Genomic DNA, 25,757 nt, shown 5'->3' on the forward strand with positions numbered 1-25,757 from the left:
ATATACTCTCACATTGACCATTTCATTGGCTCAGTCCAAGTTGTTCTTCCCTTTTTATTGAGAATAGAAATGGCTTTCTATATAGTTGCCTATCTTTGTGAATAGAAAGGGCATTTTCTGGCTTTCTTTTACATAGTTTCCACTTCTTGTTCTTCCAGAAACAACAGAGGCAATGTTGATAATAACACATTGCAAAAAAACTACAGTTAGTTCTGCATGCCCTTGGACAGAAGTTTGACAAAGGATAGCCTTCTTTTTGAAACTTTCAAAGGCTGTTTGTGAAGTAGAATTGAAGCCTGCTATTGAGGATAAGTCAAAAGCATTTTGCTGCTTGATGTGCTGTTTTAGTTCCTTCCTCTTCCTACTAATATTTAAGTTTCCATGACTGAAAACTTAAATATTGGGAAATAATAGCCCCTTAAAGATTCCAGGGATGAAAGAGATTTAAAAGGTAGATGGTTCCACAGCTCTAATTATTCTTTCTCCCTCTCCATCTTTAGCATCTTTCAGGTGATAAGACAATTTTTTTCTCTGATTCAATAACTGCTTGTCAATTATCCAGCTTCATTTTTGCAAAAAAAAAAAAAAGGCACATCTTACTAAAAGGCTATAATTTTTTTCAATGAGACAAACATTATTTATTCAAATTTAACATGAATTTGGAATGCTGGACAGGTGTTATAAACTGGAGATAAGCAAAACCCCATCCCTTTCTTAGAAGTTGTGGGGGAAGGAACCATGTCTGCAGCTACTAAAGGAAAAAAAAACAGAGAAGTTTACTAAAGCTTTGCCATATCTCCTTACTTATTGCTGGGGCAAGCTTCAGGTTATTTAAACCAGCCAGGCTCACCTTTGCATTCTTACTGATAGTAGAATAAATCATTTATTGCTCTATGCAAGCAAAACATTGTAGATATTTATGTTCCATAGTGTGAGGTACACTATAAAAGGGAAAAGCAATAAAGATTTGGCAGTAAAGGGATTATCTCAGTGGCTGAATTTCGATTTAGACTTTTGTGACCTGATCTGTGAGTTCTTGGCATTGCACTTTGCTGTAACTTGTCTTTGTTTGACTCTCCCTCTTTAAAAGATTTATATAAAATGTACAACATAGAAAATATGTGAATAGTTAGGAAACTGCCCCAATCCTTAAACATGCAGTTTACTGGATCAAAATTAAAAATTGTGCACAGACCTAAAATTTGATTGACCTCTTTTGGCAATATATTTTGGAAAAGGGGCTTAAATTATATTTGCTATGCAGGAAAATTCTTCAATATAGATGGTGACTGATGTATATTAATAACTATAATAAATAATTATCTTTTTTTTAAAAAAATCCATACACTATAGCTCTTTCTATGATTTTCTCTTTTAATCTGGAATCAAAACTAGGATTTGAACACATTTTTAAATTTATGCTTGCAGCAGGAAAAAAAACCAGTAGCAAGAATACATTAACCTGACCTAAGACTCTATATAATAGGTAATTTGCATTGCTACATGAAAATAATGGGCAAATATTAAACATATTGCCAAATTCAGTTTTACTATCATGTATCTCAATAGTATGTTGTCTCCACTAGACCAGGGGTTACCAATCTTTTGGACCTCAGGTACCACCAAATTCATAATTTTAAATCCTGTGGACCACTAATATGAATTTTGATTGACGGCAGCTTGCTGATGTTCTGATGTTGATGGGAGAGAGAGAGAGAGAGAAAGAGAGATATCTAACCTTGGAGGGCTGGCTGTGATGTTCTCTCTCTCTCTCTCACACACACACACAGGTCCCTCACATACCCACACGACCTCCAAGGCAGCCATTTTCCTAACCTGCTTTTCAGCTCTGTTCTCGTGGGGGGGGGAGAGAGGTGGTATTCTGTGGTCCCAAATAAAGAACGATCGATTGATAGGAAAATGGGGTGGGGGATTTTCCTGCAGACTTCTGAAGGATTTTACGAGGGTCTCTGTCTGAAGCTCCATTCACGGAGAGAGAGAGACAGAGAGAGAGACTGACTGACTGATTTTTGGTTTCATGCAAGGAAAGCAGCAGAAGCAGCAGAAGTATTTCTTTTTCTCCCCCAAACTCCGCCAGAAATGAGTCTTTGCTGGCGCAGCCTCTCGGAGCAGGATGCCTTGCAGGATCCAAAGACTCCCTTCAGAGAATATGTATTTCAGATGAAACCTGATACTGGAGTTATTGTTTTCTACTTTATATATAACGTCTCAGATTTCTTTCCTCCTTTTGAGTTAGAAACTCTCTGATCTAGCAAAATATGGAACAGATGCTGATCCTAGGACAGCTTCTATTACAATTTTTCACATAGACCAGGGTGTCAAATTCAAGGCCGATGGGCCAAATATGGCCCACGGGATCTTAGATCTGGCCCGCAGGGCCACCCTGGAAACCTCGAAGGACCACCCCATGGTACCTCTGCACGACCCTCCCGAGCTCAGTTTTTGTAACCTCTGCCAGCAAAAATGGAATTCAGGGAGGCCATGTGCAGCCCACCTGGGCTCTATTTTTGCTGGTAGAGGAGGCTATCGCAGCCGAAAACAGAGCCCCTTCGCTGGCAGAGGGCTGCGGGAAGCTATTGCAGCTGAAAACAGAGCCTAATGAGTGAGTTGAGCGGGCTACATCCACCCTGGCCATGTCCACGCCCCGCCCCCATGGTCAAGCACAACCCTGATCAATTCCTTTTGTGTGCAATCACACTTGGCCAATAAAGAATTTTATTCTTCTATTCTTCTAATTTGTTTACCATTATGTTTCAAATAAATTCATGCATGTAAATACTAATAAAAGGAACCAAGCAAGCTTTTGCCATTTAAAATTATATAAATTTACTACTAGGGATAACAGACCTAACTGTACATGGTATGATACTGTGCATTTCTTTCAGTACTTGGTATACTCTTGTTGATTTCCAAAAAGTGTCAACAGTCCCAATATACTAGCCAGCAAAAGAAACTCCTGAGACATTTTTTTCCTCCAAGAGTATACTTTACTGAAAAGCCATGTGCATACAGAAGTGGAAAAGCCAATTTTAATATTTCACCTGCAAAAGCATAAGATAAATTCATATTTTGCCCTCCTTGGTCCTCCCATGGTTCTTTGTCTCCCCCAATCAGTTGCTCCTGGGCTGTTTTGAGAACAACCTGCTTGCCTCAGATATTTTCAGAGTTGGTAATCTTGGGATGGAACTGTCTCATACTTCCAGATGGCACATTTATAATCCAAAGTTTGCCTCCCAAACCACTCTCACATTCCAATGTCTTTCCTTCTCCCTCCCATTATTGTTGTCTGGTTGTGAACAGGCTGCATAGTGAATCAACCATGACGTAAGCAAGAATTGACCTGATTAGTACTTGGAGAGGATTTGGGGCAAAGGCTGAATTGGAAAATTGAAATAAATAGCCTGGGAGGAGACAATGACAAAATGGGTATTGGTATAATTACCTGAGAAGGCCCTATCTACGCTCTAAGAGAGTCCAGGAATGGGTATGACTCCTCCCTCTGACATCATAGAGCTGAGTCTGCCACTATATAAAAAGCAAGCTCATTGCTGGCTCCCCAACTTTTAGGTGAAAAAACTTGACAGACGTAACGTGTCTCTGGAAGACAAACAGTAAAATAATCCACCCCCCACCAAGACCAGATGCATAAGGGTGGGACTGGACTCTCTTGCAGCATAGATAGAAAGGGCATTCTCAGGTAATTATAACAATGCCCATTCTCATCCACGCTGCGATGAGAGTCCAGGAATGGGACATACCAAAGCCTGCATGTCCATGAAAGGGCCATCGTCTGATCCACTCACTCCGACTGTGGGATGACCTTCTGTAGCACTCTTCTTCCAAATGCTACTTCCACAGAGGCAAAGGAATCCAGGGGGTAGTGCCATATAAACAGCGAAGGAGACGCTCAGGTAGCTGCCCTGCAGATTTTCTCAAGAGATGCCTGGGTGGCCCAGGCGGCCAAAGTCGCAGCACTTCTAGTGGAGTGGGCTGTTAATTTCTTGCACACTGGCAGGGACAAAGTCTGGTAGGCCTTGGAAATACCTGCCCTGATCCATCTACCTATGATAGGTGAAGAAGCCTTGCTCCCCAAAGAAGTTGGTTGGAAGGACACAAACATGGCTTTGGTTTTCCAAAAAGCCACAATACAGTAATACGTTTGATGTAGGTACGGAGGGCTCTCTGTACATCCAGCATATGCCACTTGTGATCCAACTCGTGGTGTGGCTTGGGACAGAAATCTGGTAACACTATGTCTTATGCCCGATGAAACCAAGTATTTACTTTAGGCACAAAGGTCGGGTCTAACAGGAGAACCACCCTGTTCTCATGAAAAATGCACAAGTCCTGTCTAACTGAGAGTGCCGCCAGTTAAGACACTCTCCTGGCCAATGTAATAGCCACTAGAAAAACCACCTTGAGGGTCATAAATTGAAGTGAGACAGATCTGAGAGGTTCAAACAGAGGTCCCATAAGGGCCTGCAAAAGTTTAGGGTGGTCCCAGGTGGGATACCTGTGAACTACAGGGGGATACAAATTGGAAGCCCCCTTCAAAAACCTGCGAACTGAAGGCTGATAAGATAATTTTCCCAGGACAACACCAATGACAGAGCCGCGAATTGATGGTAGAAGGTGTTAGGTGACAACCCTTGATCTAGCCCATCCTGAAGGAACATTAACACACCTGTGACAGATGCCAAAATGGAATCTCGGGCTGCCTTTGAACACGAAGTGCAGAAGACCTTCCAGATAGCATTGTAGATGTGAATAGTAGATGGCTTATGGGAAGCCTGGATAGTCTCTATCACCCTGTCAGGGAGATTGGAATCCCTCAGAGATTGCCGCTCAAGTGCCAAACGGAACCGCTGAGGGTCCAGGTGGAGTAAGGCTTCCTGTTGGCCAGGATCCTCCATGGCTGGGCTACAGACAGATTCACCAGATCGGCGAACCAGGGTCTCCTGGGCCAATGGGGTGCCAGAAGTAGTAGCTCTGCCTTTTCCTCCAACATCTTCCAAATGACTGCCAGAATGATAGGAATAGGGGGAAAGGTGTAGAGGAGACTTGGAGGCAATTTGCTCCAAGTGCATTGGTCCCCTCTGCTCCCTGGGTTGGAAATCTGGTGAAGAATTTGCTTACCTGTGCATTTTGTGGAGTGACAAAGAGATCTACTGCTGGTGGTCCGAACCTGTGAGACAGATCTAGGAACAAGGATGAATGGATGCTCCACTCCGATTGATTGACTTTGGACTGACTCAGCCAGTTGGCCTGGGTGTTGTCGACCCCCGAGATGTGGTCCACCCTGATCGATAGAAGGTGTCTCTTCACCCACTGCCCAAGGCTTCTTTCATCAAGGCCCTGGATCTGGATGTTGTCCAGGTAATACTGGACCGTCACTGGTATAGCCTGAAGTGAAGCTGCCAATGCTGCCAAGATCTGGGTGAAGACCCTGGGGGCCTATGAAAGCCCGAATGGAAGGGCCTGGTACTGGAAATGTTTGTTCTGGTAACAAAGAAACTGGCAGTGATGGGGCCAGATAGGGATATGGAGGTAAGCCTCTGTGAGGTCTATGGAAGAGAGAAGGTCTCCCTCTCGAACACTCTCTAAGATTGAATGCAGGGAGTGCATCTTGAAACGTCTATATGGAATGAACCTGTTCAAAAACTTGAGGTCGAGAATGGCTCACCACCCTCCCGAGGCCTTTGGGATCACAAGGAGCCAAGAGTAGAAGCTTAGCCCTTGTTGATCCATGGAACTGGCTGTATAGCCCTTATGTCCACAAAGTTTTGGATGGCCAATTCCATGAGGGCCCAAGAAATTGAACAGCAAACAAAATCTTGGGTGTGGGGAGAAGAACTCAAGCCGGAGACCCGACCTTATCATCCTGAGTACCCAGACGTCCAATGTTGACTCCTTCCATCTGGAGGCAAAGAAGGCCAAATGACCTCTAATCAGGGGGAGAAGGGGCACTCACTTGGAACATCAGAATGAATGACCTCCTCCTCCTCGAAAGGGCCATTTACCGGTAGTTTGCTGTTGCCTGCCTGCAGCCTCTGGTTGTTGCTCCTGGCGAGGAAGGAACACTCTCTGGCCCCGAGAGAAATGAGGGTTGGACTTGGGTTGGAAGGAGGAGGGTTGGTAATATGGCGTGGGATGATACTCTGACTTCTTCCCTGCAGAAGAGAGTACCTTTCTCTTGTCCCTGGTTTCCACCAAGTATGGCTCCAGGGTGTCGCCGAACAGTTTTCTCCAGTGCATGGGGTTGATGCCAACTTCCATTTTCAGTGGGAATCAGACTACCAATTTCGCAGCCAGAGGAGCCTCCTTGCTGCCACCGAGAAAGTCATAGCCCTTGAGGCAAACTTAGCTGAATTTAGTGTAGTGTTCACTGTAAATTCTGCTGCCACAATGATCTTATTTAGATCTTGATGTGATCTGAAATTGGTGGTAGGTAGCCTATCCTGCAGCTGGTGCAGCCAACGCAGTGATGCCCTCATAAAAAACAAAGCTGCTGTCAAGGCTTGGACAGCCCAAGTCGCTGCCTAGTGGGTGTGCTTGAGGGGTTGTTCTGATCTATTGTCCTCAGCCTTGAACACATCCTCTGGTTCAGTGGGGGTGCCCAATGTAGAGAATGGGGCTACCACCAGAGAATCCACAGAAGGCACTAGAAGTGTTGGCCAAGGAAGGGCCTATGTTGTAAAAATGCCTGTTGTGTGATGAAGACTGAGGCCCTGCCCCAGAGGAGGCATACTGCTCTTTTACTAAATCAAGGAATAGCAGAGGGGATGGAAGAACCTCTGTGTGGACCATTGGTTTGGAGAAAAGGGAGTCACTGTGGCTAGAAGCCACTTTGGGTTTGGAGCCACCTCCTCAGGACTTAATTGGGCCTTGTGTAGGAACAGTTTAAACAGGTTTAAAAACTGCTGCTGATGGGGGTTGGTCAGACCTAGGCCTCTCCTCTCTGATAAATTAGAATCCCTGATCTCACCTTTCTCCTCCTCTGATATGGAGGAGCGACTGTGCTCTGAAGGGTTTGTGTAATGCCTCTCCTCATCCTCATCCCAATCAGATTGGGTAAATGGGCAACTGAACTGTTGCTGTCTGGGAAAATCCCTCTGAAATGGAGGAACCTCTTGGGAGTAAGCAGGGAACAAGGACTGACCCCCCCTAAGGGGTGGAGTAGTTGTTGAAACCTCTCAGCTAAGCCCTGCCTGATGGCCACTGAGACCACGTCTCTAATATCATCAGGCCTGCTACCTGTGGGGGGTCCACTGGACACAGGTCTGCAGTAGTGGGAGTGTAAGTTGCCTCAGGCCTAGGCCTATGGTCTCCTTGGATCACCTGACTTAGGGAGTGGGAGGAACCTGGACCCCAGGCAGCCTGTCTGAAGTTGGGCCCAGACCTGCTTAAGTCTTGGGGCAAAAGCTCTTCCTCTACCTTCTCTGGAGACCAAGCTTGAAGACAGTTGGTACAGCTAGTTTCAGCCTCCCCTGCCCTGGCCATAACCTCTGGGCAAACCTGCAATTCCCCTGATTGAGAGGTCTGTTGGATCTGGGCTCTCATCTGTTCCAGGGTCTTAGCAAACTGTTTATCCAAAGCAGCATGCCTTCTTTTCTAAGCCCTGAGTTTGGATTTATATGTCTTTTTGGGGACCAATGCTTTGGCCCTGATGTTTGCTCCAGCCTCTCTTTTTGCTGAAAGGCCTCTTTGCTTTCTCCACTTCCTCATTGCGGCCTGAGAACCCTGGGCTTCTTCAAGGCCAGTGAGGTCTGACTGGGCCATTTCGCTTTCCATTTTCACCAACAGGACCAACACAAGAGGTGCTGGGAGCTTCCCATGTGAGAGTGTCGTCTGTTGCATGGGCCAGGTGAGCAGGTTCAGCTGTGAGGCCCCGGTAATAGCTGCTCCTTGAAACAAAATGGCTGACCACCACTCAAGATGGCCACCCGCCATGTGCACTGCTCCTGGGAATGACATCGTCATCTCATTCACTCTCTCCAGGCCCTCAGGCTCTCTCCAGGCCCTGAGCAATCAAATGGCTATCTGGCAAACAACCGAGAGGCAATGATAACAGAGCTCCAAAAATCAGGTGTGGAGCGGCCGCCCCAAAACGCTTGGGAAACTCCGTGGGAGGCTCAGCCGAGCACTCCCTGTACTCACAGCTTCCCTGAAAGGCAGTGCCAAAGCCTCAATGCTGCAGGAGTACGGATCCCCGCTCTTCTCATGGCACAGCTCATTTCTGCTTCCTCTGTTGTTTTGCTGTTTTTTTATCTTTTTAACTTCGTCCAGAGACACTAGCTCATTGACAAGAAGCTGAGTCAAAAGTTGGGGAGCCAGCAATGGGCTGGCTTTTTATACAGTGGCAGACTCAGCTCTATGATGTCAGAGGGAGGAGTCATACTCATCCCTGGACTCTCATCGCAGCATGGATGAGAAAATTCTGGACTGTTTCATCCAAAAATAAAATAAAATGAATCACAGCTTCAGCATGAAGTCACCTAAGACGGAGCTCAATTTGAAGAGACATTATCTTTTATATAATGTAAAATGCCCTGACACAAGTTGGACAGTACTGTTGGAACATACCAGTAGAAAATCTAAAAGTCCACCAAGATGACTGTTACAAATGGCAACCATTCTAATATTTTGTAATACAAAGTTATATTTTAGAAAATTTCCTCATGCAACATATTGCTGGTAGAGAGTGGACAGAATAGTTACAGGAAAGTCAGACTTAAATTAGTTGACTTTCTTTAACTTGGATAAATTGATCTATGGTCAGAGAGGAGGAATCTCAGAACTCAGAAAAGTTTAATTTCTGAAGCTTTCTTTATAAAAGTATAAACTTATATGGTGACCCAAGTGATGTCTCACCCTCTCATGATGCCTGGAAGCTGCAAGGAATCTGGATGAAGGAACCACAGACTTAGACTGAACCCTGGCAAGACTGAGTGGCTTTTGGATGCATGAAGCCTCAGGATCTAAATGTTCATCATCCTTAGTTCTGGATTGGATTGCACCATCCCGTTCACATCCAGTTTGCAACTTAGGACTCATGTCTCCTGCTTGAAGAGGTGGCAGATGTGACTAGGAGAATTCCTGTTTGTGCATCACTTGTGACCTTTCCTGGATCATGACTCAAGTCCTGGTCATTTGTCACCTAGACTGCAATGCGCACTCAAGTGCAGCACCAAGTCTTTGGCCCCCTAGGGATGGCCCATATTACATTTCTGCTCTGTGAACTTCACAGGCTACTGGGTCTGCTTTCAAGTGCACTTCAAGGTGTTAGTTATGACCTTTAAATCCTTTAATGGCATAGGTCCAGACTACCTGATGAATTGCCTTGTCCCACTAGAACTAGTCTATCCTACTCATGCTGCAGAGAAAGTCTACTTTGGATCCTGTCAGTCAAAGAACTCTATCAGGATCGAGAAGTGCCTTCTCTGCTCCTGTGCCCATCCTTTCGAAAATCTTAACCTCTAAGGTAAGATTTCCCTCCACCCTATCTTTCCACAAGCGCCTGAAGATCTGGGTCTGCTGGTTAGCCTAGGGGCCAAATGGACGAGTTTCACATTGGAAGTGGCTGCTGGATTGATGGCAGACTCCACCTTCCACTTTTTGAGCTCTACTTTCCACCCATCCATCTTTTTGGTTATCATATTGATGTATTCTTATTGTTTTTTTTCATAGTTTATTTTATGGTTCTATTATTTTACTTTTGTTCTGTTTACACTTTCATGTTCTTCCTTTTTATTATTGTAAGCTGTCTAGAGTAGCCCCAAAGTGAGATAGGTGGCAAATGAATTTAAGAAACAAATAAACAAAAAGATAGTAGTTATCAGCAACGTTCTTTCAAGGTTGTAAATAAGATTGGGAATAATATTCATTTTGTATAATCTTTTATAATGTTTGCAACTGAAAAAAATTGAAACATAATGAAATGTTTTGATAAATATAGAACTGCAATAATTAGAATAACCCTGGGTCATGTTACTTTATTATTATTAGTTAGAAGAAAAGTTTGTTTCTATGCCAAGATAAAAAAAAGGTCTATCTCCTAACAGAGAATTGCAGTACACCCAAAAAAAACCAACATGCAAAAAACATTGGTGAATTATAGCATCAATTAAGATATTGGCAAAATAAATTTGCTTTATTTCATTCACACTTTTCACATAACTTTCAACTTTTTAATTTCTAAATTCTGCAATTCAGTTCTCAGATCAAAAACTATTCACAATTGTAGAACAATTGTTTCTCTTTATATAAGCAGAGAAAAATTGTAAGTAAAAACCTTTCAAGCTTTCCTGTCCATGAGAAAAAAGATGAACATAAGGTTTGAATATCTTTTTTAAATTGGCAAACTGACATGAAAATAAAACAGAATTTGCACTTGACAAAGAATGCAAAACGTTATAAGCAGTGGAAAGTAAAATACAGCTTCAACTGTCATTAAAATCTATTCTTCTAATGTACTGCAACCTGTATCATGAAGGGTACTAGAAGTGGGTGGTTGACACAGATAATTCTGCCAATGAAAACAGAATGAAGCCAAAATTGAACAAAGGGAGTAGACAGACGTTACTAAGAAATAAATTGTTTAAAACTGAAGCAGAGGACTTTATGTCATCGAAGATGTTTTGTAACCTATTGTATTTCTGTAAATCAGCTTGTTTCTAGTTCTATACATTTCTCTCTGATGGGAAAGCATCTCTATGAAAGATATTGTAACAATAATGGTTGGGTAGAGGAAAAAAATGAACGACTAAGTGGTTTATTATAATATGCATGCAAGTAACTTAGAATAGGAAAGAAAGGAAACATAATACACCAGTAGTCATTTGGACAGTAGAGTTTATTAGAAATATCTTCATTCTTCGGTGAATTCACATTAAAATATGCTGAACGCAGCTCAATCAACATTTGATATCCTGCCATTACAACAACTTCCAGTTAAAAACTAGATCATGATCAGGCAAAGAAATGTGAATGTAGCAGAAAAAAATTACAAACAAAAGCAGTTCCCTTAAAAATAAGTTGATCCTGACAAATGAACACACATTCTAGGCAAAGGAGAAAAAGATGTAAAAAAAAAATCCACTCTATTCTGGAGAGAGAAATTCAAAATGTAATACTCAATGTGTGACAAGATAAACAAAACTGTATAAACTTACATATTATTGTCCCTTGCAAGTTTTAAAACAAGACATTTATAGGCTACATTTTCCTGTTTCTGGAACCATGTGTTGCCTCTCTGAGGGATATCTGGTAGAATAGATGGGGTTTATATGAGGGGAGTGGCAAAACAATAAAATATGTTGCAGTGTATATCCTGCTCTTTATGTACTTGTATGTGATGCCATGGTAACATGTGTTTTGCCAATCTGGCATGGTTAGAAATAGATAAAAATTTCAGAGAATGAGGTATTCACATAAATATATGCACAAATGTATGAGTACAAGCATAGGGGTATCTGAACATGTGGAACAGTCATCAAGGCCTTGGATATTCACATGGGAAACTGGCACACGATTCTGGCAGAGGGCCTGGCTAGCTTTTGAGCTCTGGAATTTCTCAATGTGTGCATGGAGTGGATTAATTCAAGCTCTCTTATGCCATAGGCACATTACAGGAAACCTGGTATTTGGAACTGAAAAAGTAAATAATAATAGTAATAATGTGGTCACAAATAAAAAGGCAGCATGATATTTGACAAATCAATATAGGTCTGAATCAGAATACCTGAACAAAAACTGGTTAAGCTGGAAAAGACTAATTGACTAAATTTCATTCTATTGAAGAAATAAAACCAAAAACAATTTAAGAAAGTCAACTAATTTAACTAATTTGTAGAGTGAGCTGAGTTGTTTTGGAAAACAAGATCAACTATCTTGTTCAATAAAGTAAGTTAAAATATGGCAGGTTATATATTATACCAAGAAAATTATTTTCTGAAACATCTGAGCACCTAAAAGTAAGAGGCCACAATCTTGCAGTACCAATGAGACTTGTATGTCCCATGTGCACAAAGATCCCCAATGTCTTCCTATGGTGCACACTAGATGTGATGTGTTTCCTGGAACATTTTCCTTCCAAAATGAGAATGAACACATTGCATGACTAAGGATTTTGCATCATAATTGATATTGTAAGAACCCTAATTATTTGGCATATTAAGTTCCAGAATTTTGAAAAACATCAAACGGGGATTATTTCTTTCACATGCTGATACTCTGATCTATATAAAATATTCTTCTTTTATGAACACTGGTTTGGGGAGTTGTATTTGCATCTCTTGCACATCAGGCACACATCCAACATTAGGTCTAACCTAACACACATATCACATTTGGCTCTTACCTGTGAAAACAAGCTTTGGATTCTGCATAACGAGGCTGTGTAACAGTAAAGGCAACAATTATTCTACTGAAAGAACTAAATAAATTCAACATTTTCACATTTCTTAGTAGTCTCCATAATCCTTTGCTATGGTTTATTTTTTAAAAATGTAAAAAATAATTAAATAACACTCAAAATATCCACCATGAAGATTTATATTCTGATGTAAACAATTTCTACCATTTAGAGCTCTAGAATCATATTACTGATATTGTAAATAATTTTTCAAAGACTGAGGCAAAGGTAGAGTTTCTATATCATGCAGGCGTTCTCGTCCCAGAGCAAAGCGAATTGATCTTCGACACAGATCCATTAAAGGTAGAGGTTCAGCTGAAAATAAAACAGAAACATAATGTCAACATTTTCATTTCTTATCATTAATAATAAATATGTAATAGTAAATGGGTAATATCCCTTTTAAAATAGAAACTTTTAAATAAATGCATACATGTATAAACAAATCATAACAGAAGAAATTGCTGCTACAGGAAGAAAGTAAGAATAAATATTATGTTCACTGTCTTGAGTTATAAAAATATAGGATTATATATAAAATAAAATAAAAATGTGGTCTATTTCTTAAAGCAATACACTTATAAGGATTTAAATTAGGAAAAAAAAACCATAAAAGTTATCAGAAACATAGAAATTCCTTGAAGATTTAAAATACAATACTCTCTGCAGCTGGACTGAGAGATGCCTGACCTTTAAATGTTATATTTGTTCCCATTTAGAAAAAGATACTAAAATGTAATTGAACTTCTAAAAGAACCTTTTCAGTGCAGTGTGTCTTTCTACTGAGATGCTGAAGTAAACAGAAATGACACTTTCTCTCTGACACCTCAGATAATAAACAGATTTTGTTCACTTGAAAGACATTTATTTCTTAAATATCTCTAAAATAATTGCAAGAATTTTGTTTTAAAGCTTGCTTTCAGAATCTGTGTACTCCCCATGCCCAAGTGTTTTTAGCTTTTACAAAAAAAGGAATAAAATTATGCTATTGAATTCTGGTTTTGTAAAAATGTATGGCTAACTGGTTGGGTAGTTCTCACATCAAACACTGTATTACTTGGGTATGGAAATTGAATGTAACCACTTAATATTTTTACGGTTGTTGGATTAAATGTTCAAACATTTTTATCTACCTGAAAATCCTTTAGATCTATAAAGAGCTTTATTATGCTTAAAGACAAAACCCCAAAGAAACATTTCATTATTAGGAGAAGGATATGACATGGTTACACACTGCACTTTCAGCATTCTGGGACAGAACAGGACAGTTAAAATGTCAAAATGTTCTAGACATATAAAGCTCTTTCAGACCCATTGTAGGTAACAGTTCAGTAGTTAATGTTTTGCCAACTATTGCACCTAAAGTGCTGAAGTGCCCTCCCTAGTAATTAAAACCAAGATTAAATACAAACCAAGGGTTGATTTTTACCAGTCTTGGAATGTAAACTAAGTTTTAACTCCATAATTAGCAAATTTATATATATAGCAACCATTTGTGATTTACCTTGTGACATTTTAGTAGATCTTTACACCATTGTTAGCACAACCGCTCAAAATAAAAAGCAGTTATCAAAAAGAAACATTAAAAGGAGTAATGATTACTTGCAACACCTTTAGCCATTATCTCTCAAATGTGTTTTTCTGAAATTTTAACACCACCCTTTTTCTTCAAGTTTTGGATATTTAAAACAAACAAGTTTTGTTTTAAAGCAAAAAAAGTTATGTCAGTCATAAATAGAGTAAATATGTTATATAGCTTTATATAAAGTAATTAAAAACAAATTTGATGGAAAACGCTCATAACTTACATGTTTCTCTATTCAATGTACCTAGGGAAAGTTACACAGGTCCTAGATTAGTGTCAACCTTCCTAGGTAATCAGACAGGAAATGTGAGTAGAAGAATTAATTCTATTTTATTCTAAGGCTATATTAATGAAATCTTGCAAGTCTGATAGTACAAACTTCCTGCCACCATTTTTAATAGCTGAATCCATTGGGTCCTTCCTAAATTTCTTTGCCTGTTAATTCCTTGGTGGCATCTCCCCCTCTTGCCTAATTGTTTCCTAGGCAGCATCTCTTTTCCATATCCCCCAAAGTCATTCCATTACAATTAGTGTCTGGATGCTATTTTAGACTGAATAAGAGAACTTTTCTACTGTGTTTTAGCTTTCATTGGTGTTCCAGCTACAGACATCTCAGAACACTGAATGACTTAATTATTGGAATGTGCTTTATTTGGAGTTGTCCTTTCATGTGATCCAGAAGGTACAGAGAGTACAAAATGTAATAGCAGTGTTGCCTTTATATGGTGCATTTCATCCCCACCGGGTAATATTATTGTTGAACGAAGTGCACCATGTGAGATTTAAGATTTGGCTTTTGAATAATTGAGATCATGATATCCAAGAGACTGCCTTATTCGACTGACATCTGCCTGACTATTTTGAATCTCAATTAGAGGGCCTCTTGGCAGTATCACATCTTGAGATGTATATTTGATATCAACCAGAAAGAGGTACTGCTTAGGTTAAAGAAATAACCCTTAGTTTGGAAATTATTTATTTGTTTAAAAACCTGCATGGATGCCACCTTAAAAAATAACTAGATGGGTCACCCAAACAATCAAAACAGCATAAATACAATTACAATGCATATATGATAAACATAGCCTACAAAATACAAAATGGACACATAAACACTTTCAAAAATAAAGCATTCACTGATCTCCCTACACTTTAGGAATATGCAAAAAAACCTTGTATCTACTCTGGCATTTAAGTTTCTTTAATAGTGCTATTGTATTAATTTTAGCTATGTGGATTTTAGAATTGTTTTAAAATGTACTTTTCAACTTTGTTAACTACCTAATAATAAAATATATGAGATATAGTAAAATACTATGAAATGTATTATTATTATTATTTTCCCCAAGATAAGAATATTATTGTTTGTTAGAAATATGGCAATGGTACAGCCTTAATAAGGGAAGAACTATGATTAGAAGAGATGTTAATCTGTTCAACTCTAAAAGGTTTTGAAGAAACATGAAAACATAGAAAATAGATGACAGAAAAAGACCTAGTGGTCATCAAGCCTATCCTTTGAGTCCCCCCACTTTTCTTTTTAAATAATTAATTTATTTTTAATTATTATTTTATTTATTTTTTACTTTTTGTCAGATGATGGACATGTGTTTATCCCAAGCATGTTTAAACTCCTTTACTAATGATTGACCCACTATCTCCACTGGAAGTTGGTTCCAACCTTCCATTACTCTTTCTGTGAAATAATTTTTTCTAACATTACTTTTGTACTTCAATTCTGTTAGTTTGACATTATGCCCCTGTTTTTGATTTTTGCTTACTATTGAAAATACTTCCTTCTAAAACTTTATCCACCCTTACTATATTTAAAGTTTTCAAGCATGTTGTTCCTTTGTCTTTTGTCCTCCAGGCTATACATATTCTCTTGGTGTTTTGTTCTTCAGATCTTGCAACATTTTTGTTGCTCAGCATTATCAATATCTTTTTTAAGTGAGGTTTTCAGAACTGGCCACAATATTTCAGAACATGTTAAAACCACTATTTGTTTACTAGGAAATTAAGAACAATTCATTGGAAAGATAAGAACAATTTACTAACATATCATAAATTGCTAGTCTTGGTACTGCTAGTAGTAATCACAGTACAAAATGCGCAAATACAGATTGAAATAGGTATTCCTTAGAGATACAAGAAATTCCTTAGAGATACAAGAAATTCCTTAGAGATACAAGAAAACCATATTTAACTTGATAAATGGGGACAGAGTGTCCATTATTAATTAATAATCTATTTCATTGGAGAGCGCACAAATGATATAAATTATGTCAGCATATGTGCATTGTAAATGTAATATTCAATAGCAATAGGAAAACAATCTTGTCCTTGAATATGCATAGTAAGACAGTTTGTTTAGAAAATAGAAATACTAGCTATTGAAAAATATAAACATAAAATTTTCAATTAAAGGGAAAATTCTTAAAAACATCTTTCACAGATATATAGTTGGCTAATATTAAAATTATGATCATAGGTTTAATAAGAATATGACATGCTGTTTTTAAAATGTGTTGTAAAATGTAAAGAAAAGACTATCAATTTGATGTTACAGAGAATAGCACAGATGTGGAAAATCATAGAATTTAAATCTATACAAACACATTTTATATATACTCCTGAAAATTGTAGCATGTGATTATTTATAATAAATCTCATGTTATTCCTGAAAAAAAATAACCTACATTGTAAAATAAATTATGAAATAAGTATTCAGTCATAACGAAAATCAAACCATAACTTTAAGAATGAAATGTGAATTTGCAATGTTCGTCTATATGCTTTATTTGCCACCAACCTTCTCCTTCCAGGTTCTTCCATATCATAGTGATAAGCTGCTCACTAAGATCCTATTTACAACTAACATAAAAATAGTAGCACTTTAACATTAGACAACTTGGGACAGATGAAATATATATGATCTAATAATATTTATTGTACATCTATCTATCTACCTACCTACCTACCTACCTACCTACCTACCTACCTACCTATCTTCTTCAACTTATCTTGGTTCCAACCACATCCATACACTTTATATATTGCATTTGTTCTTTAATTCACTTTCTCTTCCTTCATTTATTTTACAATATGAACCTCATTGATTTACTGTATGCATTTCAAAGCATGTCATGTCATTCAATCCCAATGATTCAGTATCCATTCAGTCTTCATTCTGACCTCTTCTTGTTTTTCCACATATACTAATTCCCTTTTTCCACTGCATTCAACATACTTTTGTTTTTTCTAACTACACCAGTTTCACCTTCATCACGCCTGCTTAGCTTGTGTTCACCCAGTTCTTTTTCACATGTATTGCTGCCAAGGATAGCTGTTTTCTCTCCAGTCTAAATTATTTTACTACTCAAAATGTAACTTTTATCAATTTTTCTGTATCTTTTCAGTTGTTTCCTCCCCCCCCACCTGTATATATGAGCGTGTATGTATGATATAGATGATTTTGAGTACGTGGCTCTTAATTGGGTATATAATTCAAAAATCAAGTATATCCTGTGAAATATTCTATGGCTTTTCCCCCCCTTTTCTTCTTACTGCTACAACAGTACTATGGTGGAGAGGGAAAGGTTCTTCCATGCAGCTTTCTTGGCAGAGGTATGGAAGTGATTTACCATTGTTCTTTTAGGATGGTTTTTTATTATTTTCCTGTCTAGCCAATATGGTTAGACCCATTTAATTAGTTTCATAACCTGCCAAATATGATTCTACTGAAATGGAAAGCAACAAGATGCCAAAAAGAAAAGATTAATTATTGGATAAAATTCTGGAGAAACATACAGATAAGCTACAAAAACAATGGTACAGATATAAAATTACTTGTACAGTAATGATTTCACAAAAGTTCATGATTCAACACACTTGTAATGTTGTGCATAAACATATAAATCACTACCAGAAGAAAGGATGCTTTTGTATAGTAACTTAGGACATTGATCCATCCCACCCAGTTTGGAATGTTCTAGCTTGGGAGAAAAAGGTTATTTTTTAACACAGAAAAGCAAATAAATAATATATATAATCAATCATAATACAGAGACAGAAAAATTATTTTTCCTTCTCCCAATAATTTAGCATGAGTTTTGATAAGGTGCATTGTGGCACAGAAAAAAAACTTAGTTAATATTTAAAATAATATTTATTCCCTTAGTGCAGGAGTGTCAAACAGGCAGCCCATGGGCCAGAGGCGTCATATGCAGGCCATGGCCACCCCAGTTCTGCGAAGAGGAAAAACATCACAATACATCACATGATGACGTGATGCTGTGAGTTTGACACCCATGCCTTAGTGCAGGGCTGTGAAACTCCCGGCCTTCAGGCCAGATGCGTCATGCGCTGGCCACACCCATGCCTGGGTTAGCAAAGGGGGGAAAGTCCCAATACATCACGTGACGCCGCCATGACACTGTGAGTTTGACACCCCTCCCTTAGTGGAGATGCCAGCTATAGAAATCATTGCTACAAATAACAATGATGCAAACTGAATGGCACTGAATGGTGATTAGACACACATCTGGAGAGAAGACAATGCTACTTCAGGGATCAGAGGCAGCATGTTTTTGAGTATCAGTTATTCCAGAAGCAGCAGTCTAATCACACTACCTACAACATTAATTGTTACTAATTAATATATTATTTTAACTGAACAATTATTTCATTAAGTCAGCTTTGTCATATAAGCTCAAATCTAGCTTTTCTCTGCTTACACTAGGAAAGATTTCCAATTGTTTGTAATTATATAAAATGGTTCATCCAAGCATATTTGCAACCATAGTTTAACATCTGGACAGGCAGAAAAATCCTGGGTGTACTCCAAAATTTTCAAATACAGTTTGGCCCTGTCCCTCAGCAGACAAATGCTTACATATGGATATAGTAATATCTTTCAGATTTGTGGAATTTAAATATAATAATTACTCATGTATGAATAAAACCCAATAAGCATGTAGCCTATCAATTTTCTCTATCAAATTTTTCCTTTCATACAATGTTATCTTGTGAAATATTAAAAGTTTGATTTATCTCAAAAATCTTAGAAGCTTGGTGGCAATGTTGCCTATACATTTCCTCAATGTTTTTGAAATCTCCCAGTTGTACCATCCTGTCCTACATTTTCCTCTAGACTGCAGTGGTTTAAATGTCATTCTCTTTCTTGATGAGTCATGTTTCTCTGTGGGAAGCTGTTTTGTAGACTGACTGGCTCAGTTTGGGCTCAGAGAAGCACAGAGACAATTTCTATTACAGTCACTGACTTTTCAAAAGAGAAATGTATCCTTAAAAAAAAAACCTTCTTAAGATTCAAAATAATATAATATCTGCAACAGATTTTGTATGACAGAGTTGAAAATAAAGCCCAAACAAATCACAAATTAATCTTAAAGATGGATGGATGGATGAAAGGAAGGAAGGAAGGAAGGAAGAGACATATTTTTAATTGTCAATTAATTCTTTGCTTTAGGGTTGCTCAAATACCAGGAGCTCCTTGCTTCTCTCCAATTCTTTGTATTTCATAGCTGAAGATGACACATCCACTGGTGTTTTTGTTTGCTGTGGTTTGTTGAAAACAATTTCCAAACTGATTTTTAAACATGGCTGAGAATGATAGATTTATTGATATCAGTGAAGCTTGCTTTGAAATCTCTCTGCAGAGCAGAGGTCAGTCAGGTATGTTATTGCTAGGAAAAATCAAGGTGACAGAGTTGCTCATTGCAAGCATGACATAATTGTTTTCAACTTCTTCTGAATCTTTCTTTCAAGATGAGAAACATTGGGACTGGGTTGGGAAGGAAAATGGAACACTGTGTGCATGCTCGTCATTGCTTTTGACTATCGTTTAATTTGACTGAATACATAAATAGGGCCAATGAACTCTGAGATACATTGATGTATCAAGCAAAGCAGTTAAATGTAAAAAGCCAACATTCATTAATTTAAAGGTCTGATTTAAAATTCTGCTGATATATTTGCAAATTATGTCCTAATTAACAACTTTAGAATGACAGATATCAAAACTGGGATCATTCAGTACAGTAGTGTGCATCAAATTTACATCTTCCAGGTTGAGATGAAGTTTGAATTATTCATTTGGCTTCCCCTTGATCCTGAAAAAGGTCAAATGTTTCATACAATTTACTTTATTGATGTACTTTCTACATAGACAAGCAAAACTATGCATTATTAATCACTGCCCTCCATATGTCTGACAAGATCAATATCTGTTTTCATTCCTTTGGGGCGACTTTGAATAATAAAGGTAATCTATAGAAATAAAATATTTTTCTATATAATTATGTATTTTTTCCTTTTATCTCTAAGGCTCTATAGCAAATGTTTTCCCAGCATTAAAGGCACAAATCCCTAAAAACATAGAGCCAGCTGTTCATTGTGTGCCTTAACAACTGTTTCAAATTATAGCTGCAAGCAAAAAAAATTTGGCACCCTTTGTCTAATTGTATGTTTTCATACATCTATGAGCTGAAAGGAGGTTGTATATTTCAGCAAGACAATGATCTGAAACACACCACCAAATCAGTCTTAAAGGAAGGAAAGATTAAAGATTTGGAATGGCTTCCACTGTTTCCAGAATTGAATATTATTTAAATCTGTGGACAGATATCAAATATACATGCATACTGTATATCAAACTATTTCTCAGCTATAAGTATTTTGCAAGAAAGAGTGGGGACAAAAATTCTAGAAACAAAAATATTTTTAGCTAGCACAGTTCAGAGATGTTATTTTTGCCAAAGGAAGTGTTACAAAGTTTTGATTGACACAGTATGTAAACATCTGCACCTGCCATATTCTATTCTTATTTTGAATCTCTAAACCAAAAGTCTTCAAACTTGGCAACAGTGGAGGTATTTGACCGGTTCTGCCCTGTTCTGGAGAGCCGGTAGTGGCAATGAGCAGTTGTCTTCGCTGCTCTGTGTTTGGCCCACCCACCTGTCCGGGCTCCCATACTCACTTTTATGGCCAGAATTCAAAGCGGCAGCTGCTGCAGTGACCAGCATCATGCAGGCTTACAGGAGGCAAGTTAGAATGCCTCTGCACCTGCGCAAAGTGCATGTTTGGTGCGCGCGTGCACGCAAAGTGTGCATGCGTACAAAGTGCAGCCACCAAGCCACGCCCATCGAACTGATGGCAACTTTATTTGAATACCACCACTGCTGGACAAGTTTAAGACTTGTAGACTTCAACTCCCAGAATTCCTGAACTAACATGACTGGAGGAGGAATTCTGGGAGTTGAAGTCCATAAGTCTTAAAGCTGTCAAGTTTGAAGACCCCTCCTCTAAACAAGTGAACATAAATAGCAAGTGTGCATTGAATCTGCAAAAATACACCTTAATGTTATATCCTGTAACATTTATGTCAGCCTTTTTTTAACTAGGTAATCACTGAAATACATAATTTGATTAGATATGAATAAACATTTGCATGCCACTCTGTATGATAAGAGCTTTCCGGCACACATCAAGAACAAAAAAGATCAGATATTAAAAGCCTGTAATCCAACACAATTGTGTTCTAATTCATACCTCTAGAGTCTAGACCAATAGTTTTTCACAAAGCTGAACTAAGAATGAGACAAACAAGTAAGACAAATCAATTGAACTACCATCAGGATAAATGGTGCCATTTGGCAACCAAAGGGTGCCAACTCCATTTATCTTGATAATACAAATACACACACACACACACACACACACACATATTACACACACACACACACACACACACACACACACTTGATTGATATCATGCTACAAAATCCCAAATCCTTAAGAATACATTGGACTTCACAATGTATTAGCTGCTTTTATCCTTTTCTCTATATCTACATATTATCTAAATCTCTGTATATACCATTTTTATTATTTTTAAAAAAGAAAGATAAAAACTAAATGCATATATTAAGTAAGAAAAAGAAAAAAAATCAAAATAAGAAAAAGTGCAAGGAAAAAGTAAAAAAAAACAATAGAAAGGAAGGAAAGTAATCAGAGATAATTGTTTACAACAGTTATAAGTACAATCAGAAAATTGCGTCTTACTCTACAGTTATGCTGTGACTTTTTTACTTTCTATAAACTATTCTGTCTAATCACCAAAACATAAATTAAAAGTTCATTTTTTTCTGTTTATGCAAAAATTTAATAAATTTACCTAAGTAATAAACTTAGATATTATCTTTTTTATTATTAAAGAAGTCGATCTAGCAATCCCAATAGTTTACATTAACTATTCTTCCATTGTAGATAGAGCTCTATCTTTGTGATAGAATAGTATCGCTGCAGTTATCATATACAAAAACAAGGTTTGTGATTTTCCCCCAACTGTTTATCCAACAATCCCAAAAGAGAAACAATGGGCGTGAATTGTCTATTAATCCTCTGTATCAGTGTATGTATTTTAATTCAAAATTTTCTATGTTTTTTTACATTTCCCCCAAACATGATAATGCCCCTTCTTGTTGCTGCAGCATAAATCTGAAGTGTCTTAATACAATCTAGAAAATTTTTTGGGTGACATACACCAAGACCACATCATTTCATAAAAATTCTCTTTAAGATTATAATGTACTATAAATTTTAACAAGTTCAACCTCACATTTCCCTCTGTTATAATCAACATATTAACCACCTATATTGTATAGAACTTGTTCTTCAATTTCAAACTTCAGAAAAAATTTATAGCGATAGAGAATATTTATAGCTCATGATTGAAATGAGGGGTCCTGGATGTTCTCTGATCTTGACTGTTTACTTGCAGACATTTCATTACCCAAACAAGGATGTTACTTCATTTGGGTAGTGAAAACATCTGAAAGAAAACAACCAAGATTAGAGAGAACCAGGGACCCTTCAAAATTTATACATTTTAGTAATTATATGTTTATCATTTGTCTGCAATTTAATTTCCAACTCAATCCTACAATGATCAAAATTAATTCTTCTGTCTATTTTAAATCTTTCAGATTACTGTAAATAAGAGAGTTCCTGGCATCAGAATGGGACAACCCGCGACAGGACAATTCACTGTGGGACAATTCAACTTAATTATTTAAAATAATTTTAAAAACATTTTAATTTTTGTCATCATATTTCATTTTATCCCTCCTTTGGTATCCTTCCTTTAACGATTCTATTCCACTATTTCTTCAATAATAGTGTAACACTTGTCCTGCAGCAAGTTTTATTGTGGCAAGTTTGCTATGGTTGGCCATGGTGTGGTCACAACAAGTTGGCTGTGGCAACTTGACCACAGTGAAACAGCAAATTCTCTTAGACCTTTCTGGCATATCTGCTAAAATATTCAAAAAATGTTGGCAAATCTTTTTTTGGGGAAAAAATCCAATGGAGATTGATTGAACATGATTTGGTTTGTTATTACAAAAGAAGAGGGGAAAAAGTTCCTCAGTAGTATAACAGTGTCCACCTGTTAAAAGTATGAAACAAATAAGAGAGCAGTGCATAAAGATTATTAACCCACATCAAAGTTAGCCAAACAGAATTAACCTTCTAGGATAGATAATGCATTTTAATTTATATATCAATACAGTACAATACTTTGTACTTTAGTATATTTTAGTAAGAAAGCTTTTAAATGAATATTTTTAGATAAATATGTATAATCTATACATTATTGTATTTTGAATTTAAATAAAGGACCACATAATCTAGGTTTTGAGTCTGATTGTTGAGGACACAAGGATTGTGAAGTGGTTTCCCCATGTTTCCTCTCCTTTGATTTCTATTAATCTGGTCATCTGTACATTTTTCTAAGCAACTTTTAGTTGTTGACTTATTTTGTTTTCCCAATGACTGTATGCTCAAGGCATTTCTCAATATTTGCTTGACTATTTTTTAATAGGAAAATATTCATGCTTAAATGAAATGAATCAAATTAAATATTTATTTCATTTTGCATTCACATTTACTTAACAGCTTTTAATTTACTGTTTTATATTGTTTAGGATTCAGTTTGTGCTTAATCTGTCCATGTCTCCAAAGTAACTAGAAAACCATTCTGCTTCCTTTTTTTAGAAATTAATTTTTACATATCCACTACTTTCTTTAGCTGATTATTTTTGACACAATATGTTCCATGATAATTGACAGTTTAAATTTAATTACATTAACTTTTTCATTGTATAATAAAGCCACATATGTTTGAACTTTGTGCATATTCTGTAACAGAACTTGTACGTTTTTAATTTTCTACTGGTCTGTATTCCTTATGTAATTTTCCCTTGATCTATAATACAAGTCTATAACACAAACTTTCTGTAATAAACAAGGTCCAATATCTGTACCATTTCATTAGACTTAAAAACTAATGTCTTCCTTGACTCCGGCTCAAGTCATCCACAGTATTCCTTGGCCGCAATAAAGTGGTTTGCTATTACCTTTTTATGGAATGATATTTTTTTTTTTACTTCAATTTTCTTGTGGTGATCATCCAAGTACTAGCTAAGGGCAACTTCAGTAAGTTTTCTCAGGATCAGTTAAGGACTGGCACCTGTTGTGACCTGTTATGTGTAAGCATTTGTGCATCAGTATAACATGAGAACTAGGATATAGTCCTATTCTCAGGTGCCTGTCCAATTTCTAAAGACACAAATTGAATGCTTCTGTTTGGTATTATTGCTTCTATTAAGCAGTTGTATTTTAAAATTATATATTAGGGAAAAGTCATCCTGGGTACCTTGCATGGACACATGCAGTTTTCTGACTACAACTACTATAAGCAACTACTAATTTTCTTCCTTGCCCCATTAAAATACAGAATTTCATTTAAAAAAACACCTACGTTAAAAATCCAATGCCTGTAGAAATTCAACTTCTCACACTGTGTAATCATTATCTTCTGCCACGATTATGAAGGCAATGGACAAGCCATTGTAAAAAAGGTGACCTTTATGTGAAAATAGATCCCATTAAAGCTATTTTCACAAGACAGGGAAACCTTTTAAGCTGCCACAGGAAGGCAGGAATGTTTAGAGTTTGATTGAAAGTAAATTTGTTCATTTAAAACAATGTATCAGTGGCAGAAATCTACAGGAAATCCAAACACCTCTTTTCTACAGTATTCTTACTACCAAGAATAGACCTAGACAATATAAAGAATCACCTCAATCTGTTTTCTTCCCAGCCAGCTTTCATACTTAAGGACCTGGTATGGCTAGGGTGGGTCTAGTGCCATAGTGTGTTTTATATACTTAACAAAAAATCAACATGCTCCAACACAAATGGAATCTTGGTGATAAATAATACAGAGGTGATGAGAAGGGACCTCTGTTGGAGCGGATCAGATACTTTTCTAAATCTATTTGGCTATTAGAATTTGGAGGTGGTGAAGCACTGACTGGGTGATAGACAGGGAAGGACTGATAACATCCCTCCTGGAAAAAAAGAGAAGTATATATATCTCTCTTATATGCCAGGGTGATAAAAGTCACAGAAGGTCCAGAAGCAGGAGGGACACCAGGCTGCAGAATAATGAAAGGATTATGGAATATGCAAAAATATTAATCAAATAGAACTTGAGAGGGAATCCTAGCAGGTCAGCTATAGCAGAATTAGCAGGTTACTGGCTCAATTGAGGCAGGAGTAGTTAGTTGCATGCATTGATGGTGCTGTGATTAGGGAAGTGATAGTTTAAGAGATTCTTCAAATGAATGAATTTGAAATTGATGAAAAAAATTCATC

At 37.5% G+C, this 25,757-nt stretch overlaps 1 protein-coding gene across 6 annotated transcripts in view; it reads right to left on the reverse strand.

Annotated features, from left to right (window-relative positions):
- Positions 1 to 10,855: 10,855 nt before the first annotated feature.
- Positions 10,856 to 25,757, reverse strand: part of SPSB4 (splA/ryanodine receptor domain and SOCS box containing 4) — a 189,135-nt gene continuing 174,233 nt past the window's right edge. For all 6 annotated transcript variants that reach the window (XM_087965014.1, XM_087965011.1, XM_087965012.1 and 3 more), the window contains exon 3: positions 10,856 to 12,748. In XM_087965014.1, the coding sequence (XP_087821140.1) occupies positions 12,621 to 12,748 (128 nt within the window). In that variant the 3' untranslated portion in view covers positions 10,856 to 12,620. The remainder of the gene's footprint in view (positions 12,749 to 25,757) is intronic.

Source organism: Notechis scutatus, chromosome 4 (assembly GCF_049901735.1).
Source record: "Notechis scutatus isolate UNSWTSFEM ecotype Mainland chromosome 4, rNotScu1.2, whole genome shotgun sequence".
Classification (NCBI taxonomy): domain Eukaryota; kingdom Metazoa; phylum Chordata; class Lepidosauria; order Squamata; family Elapidae; genus Notechis; species Notechis scutatus.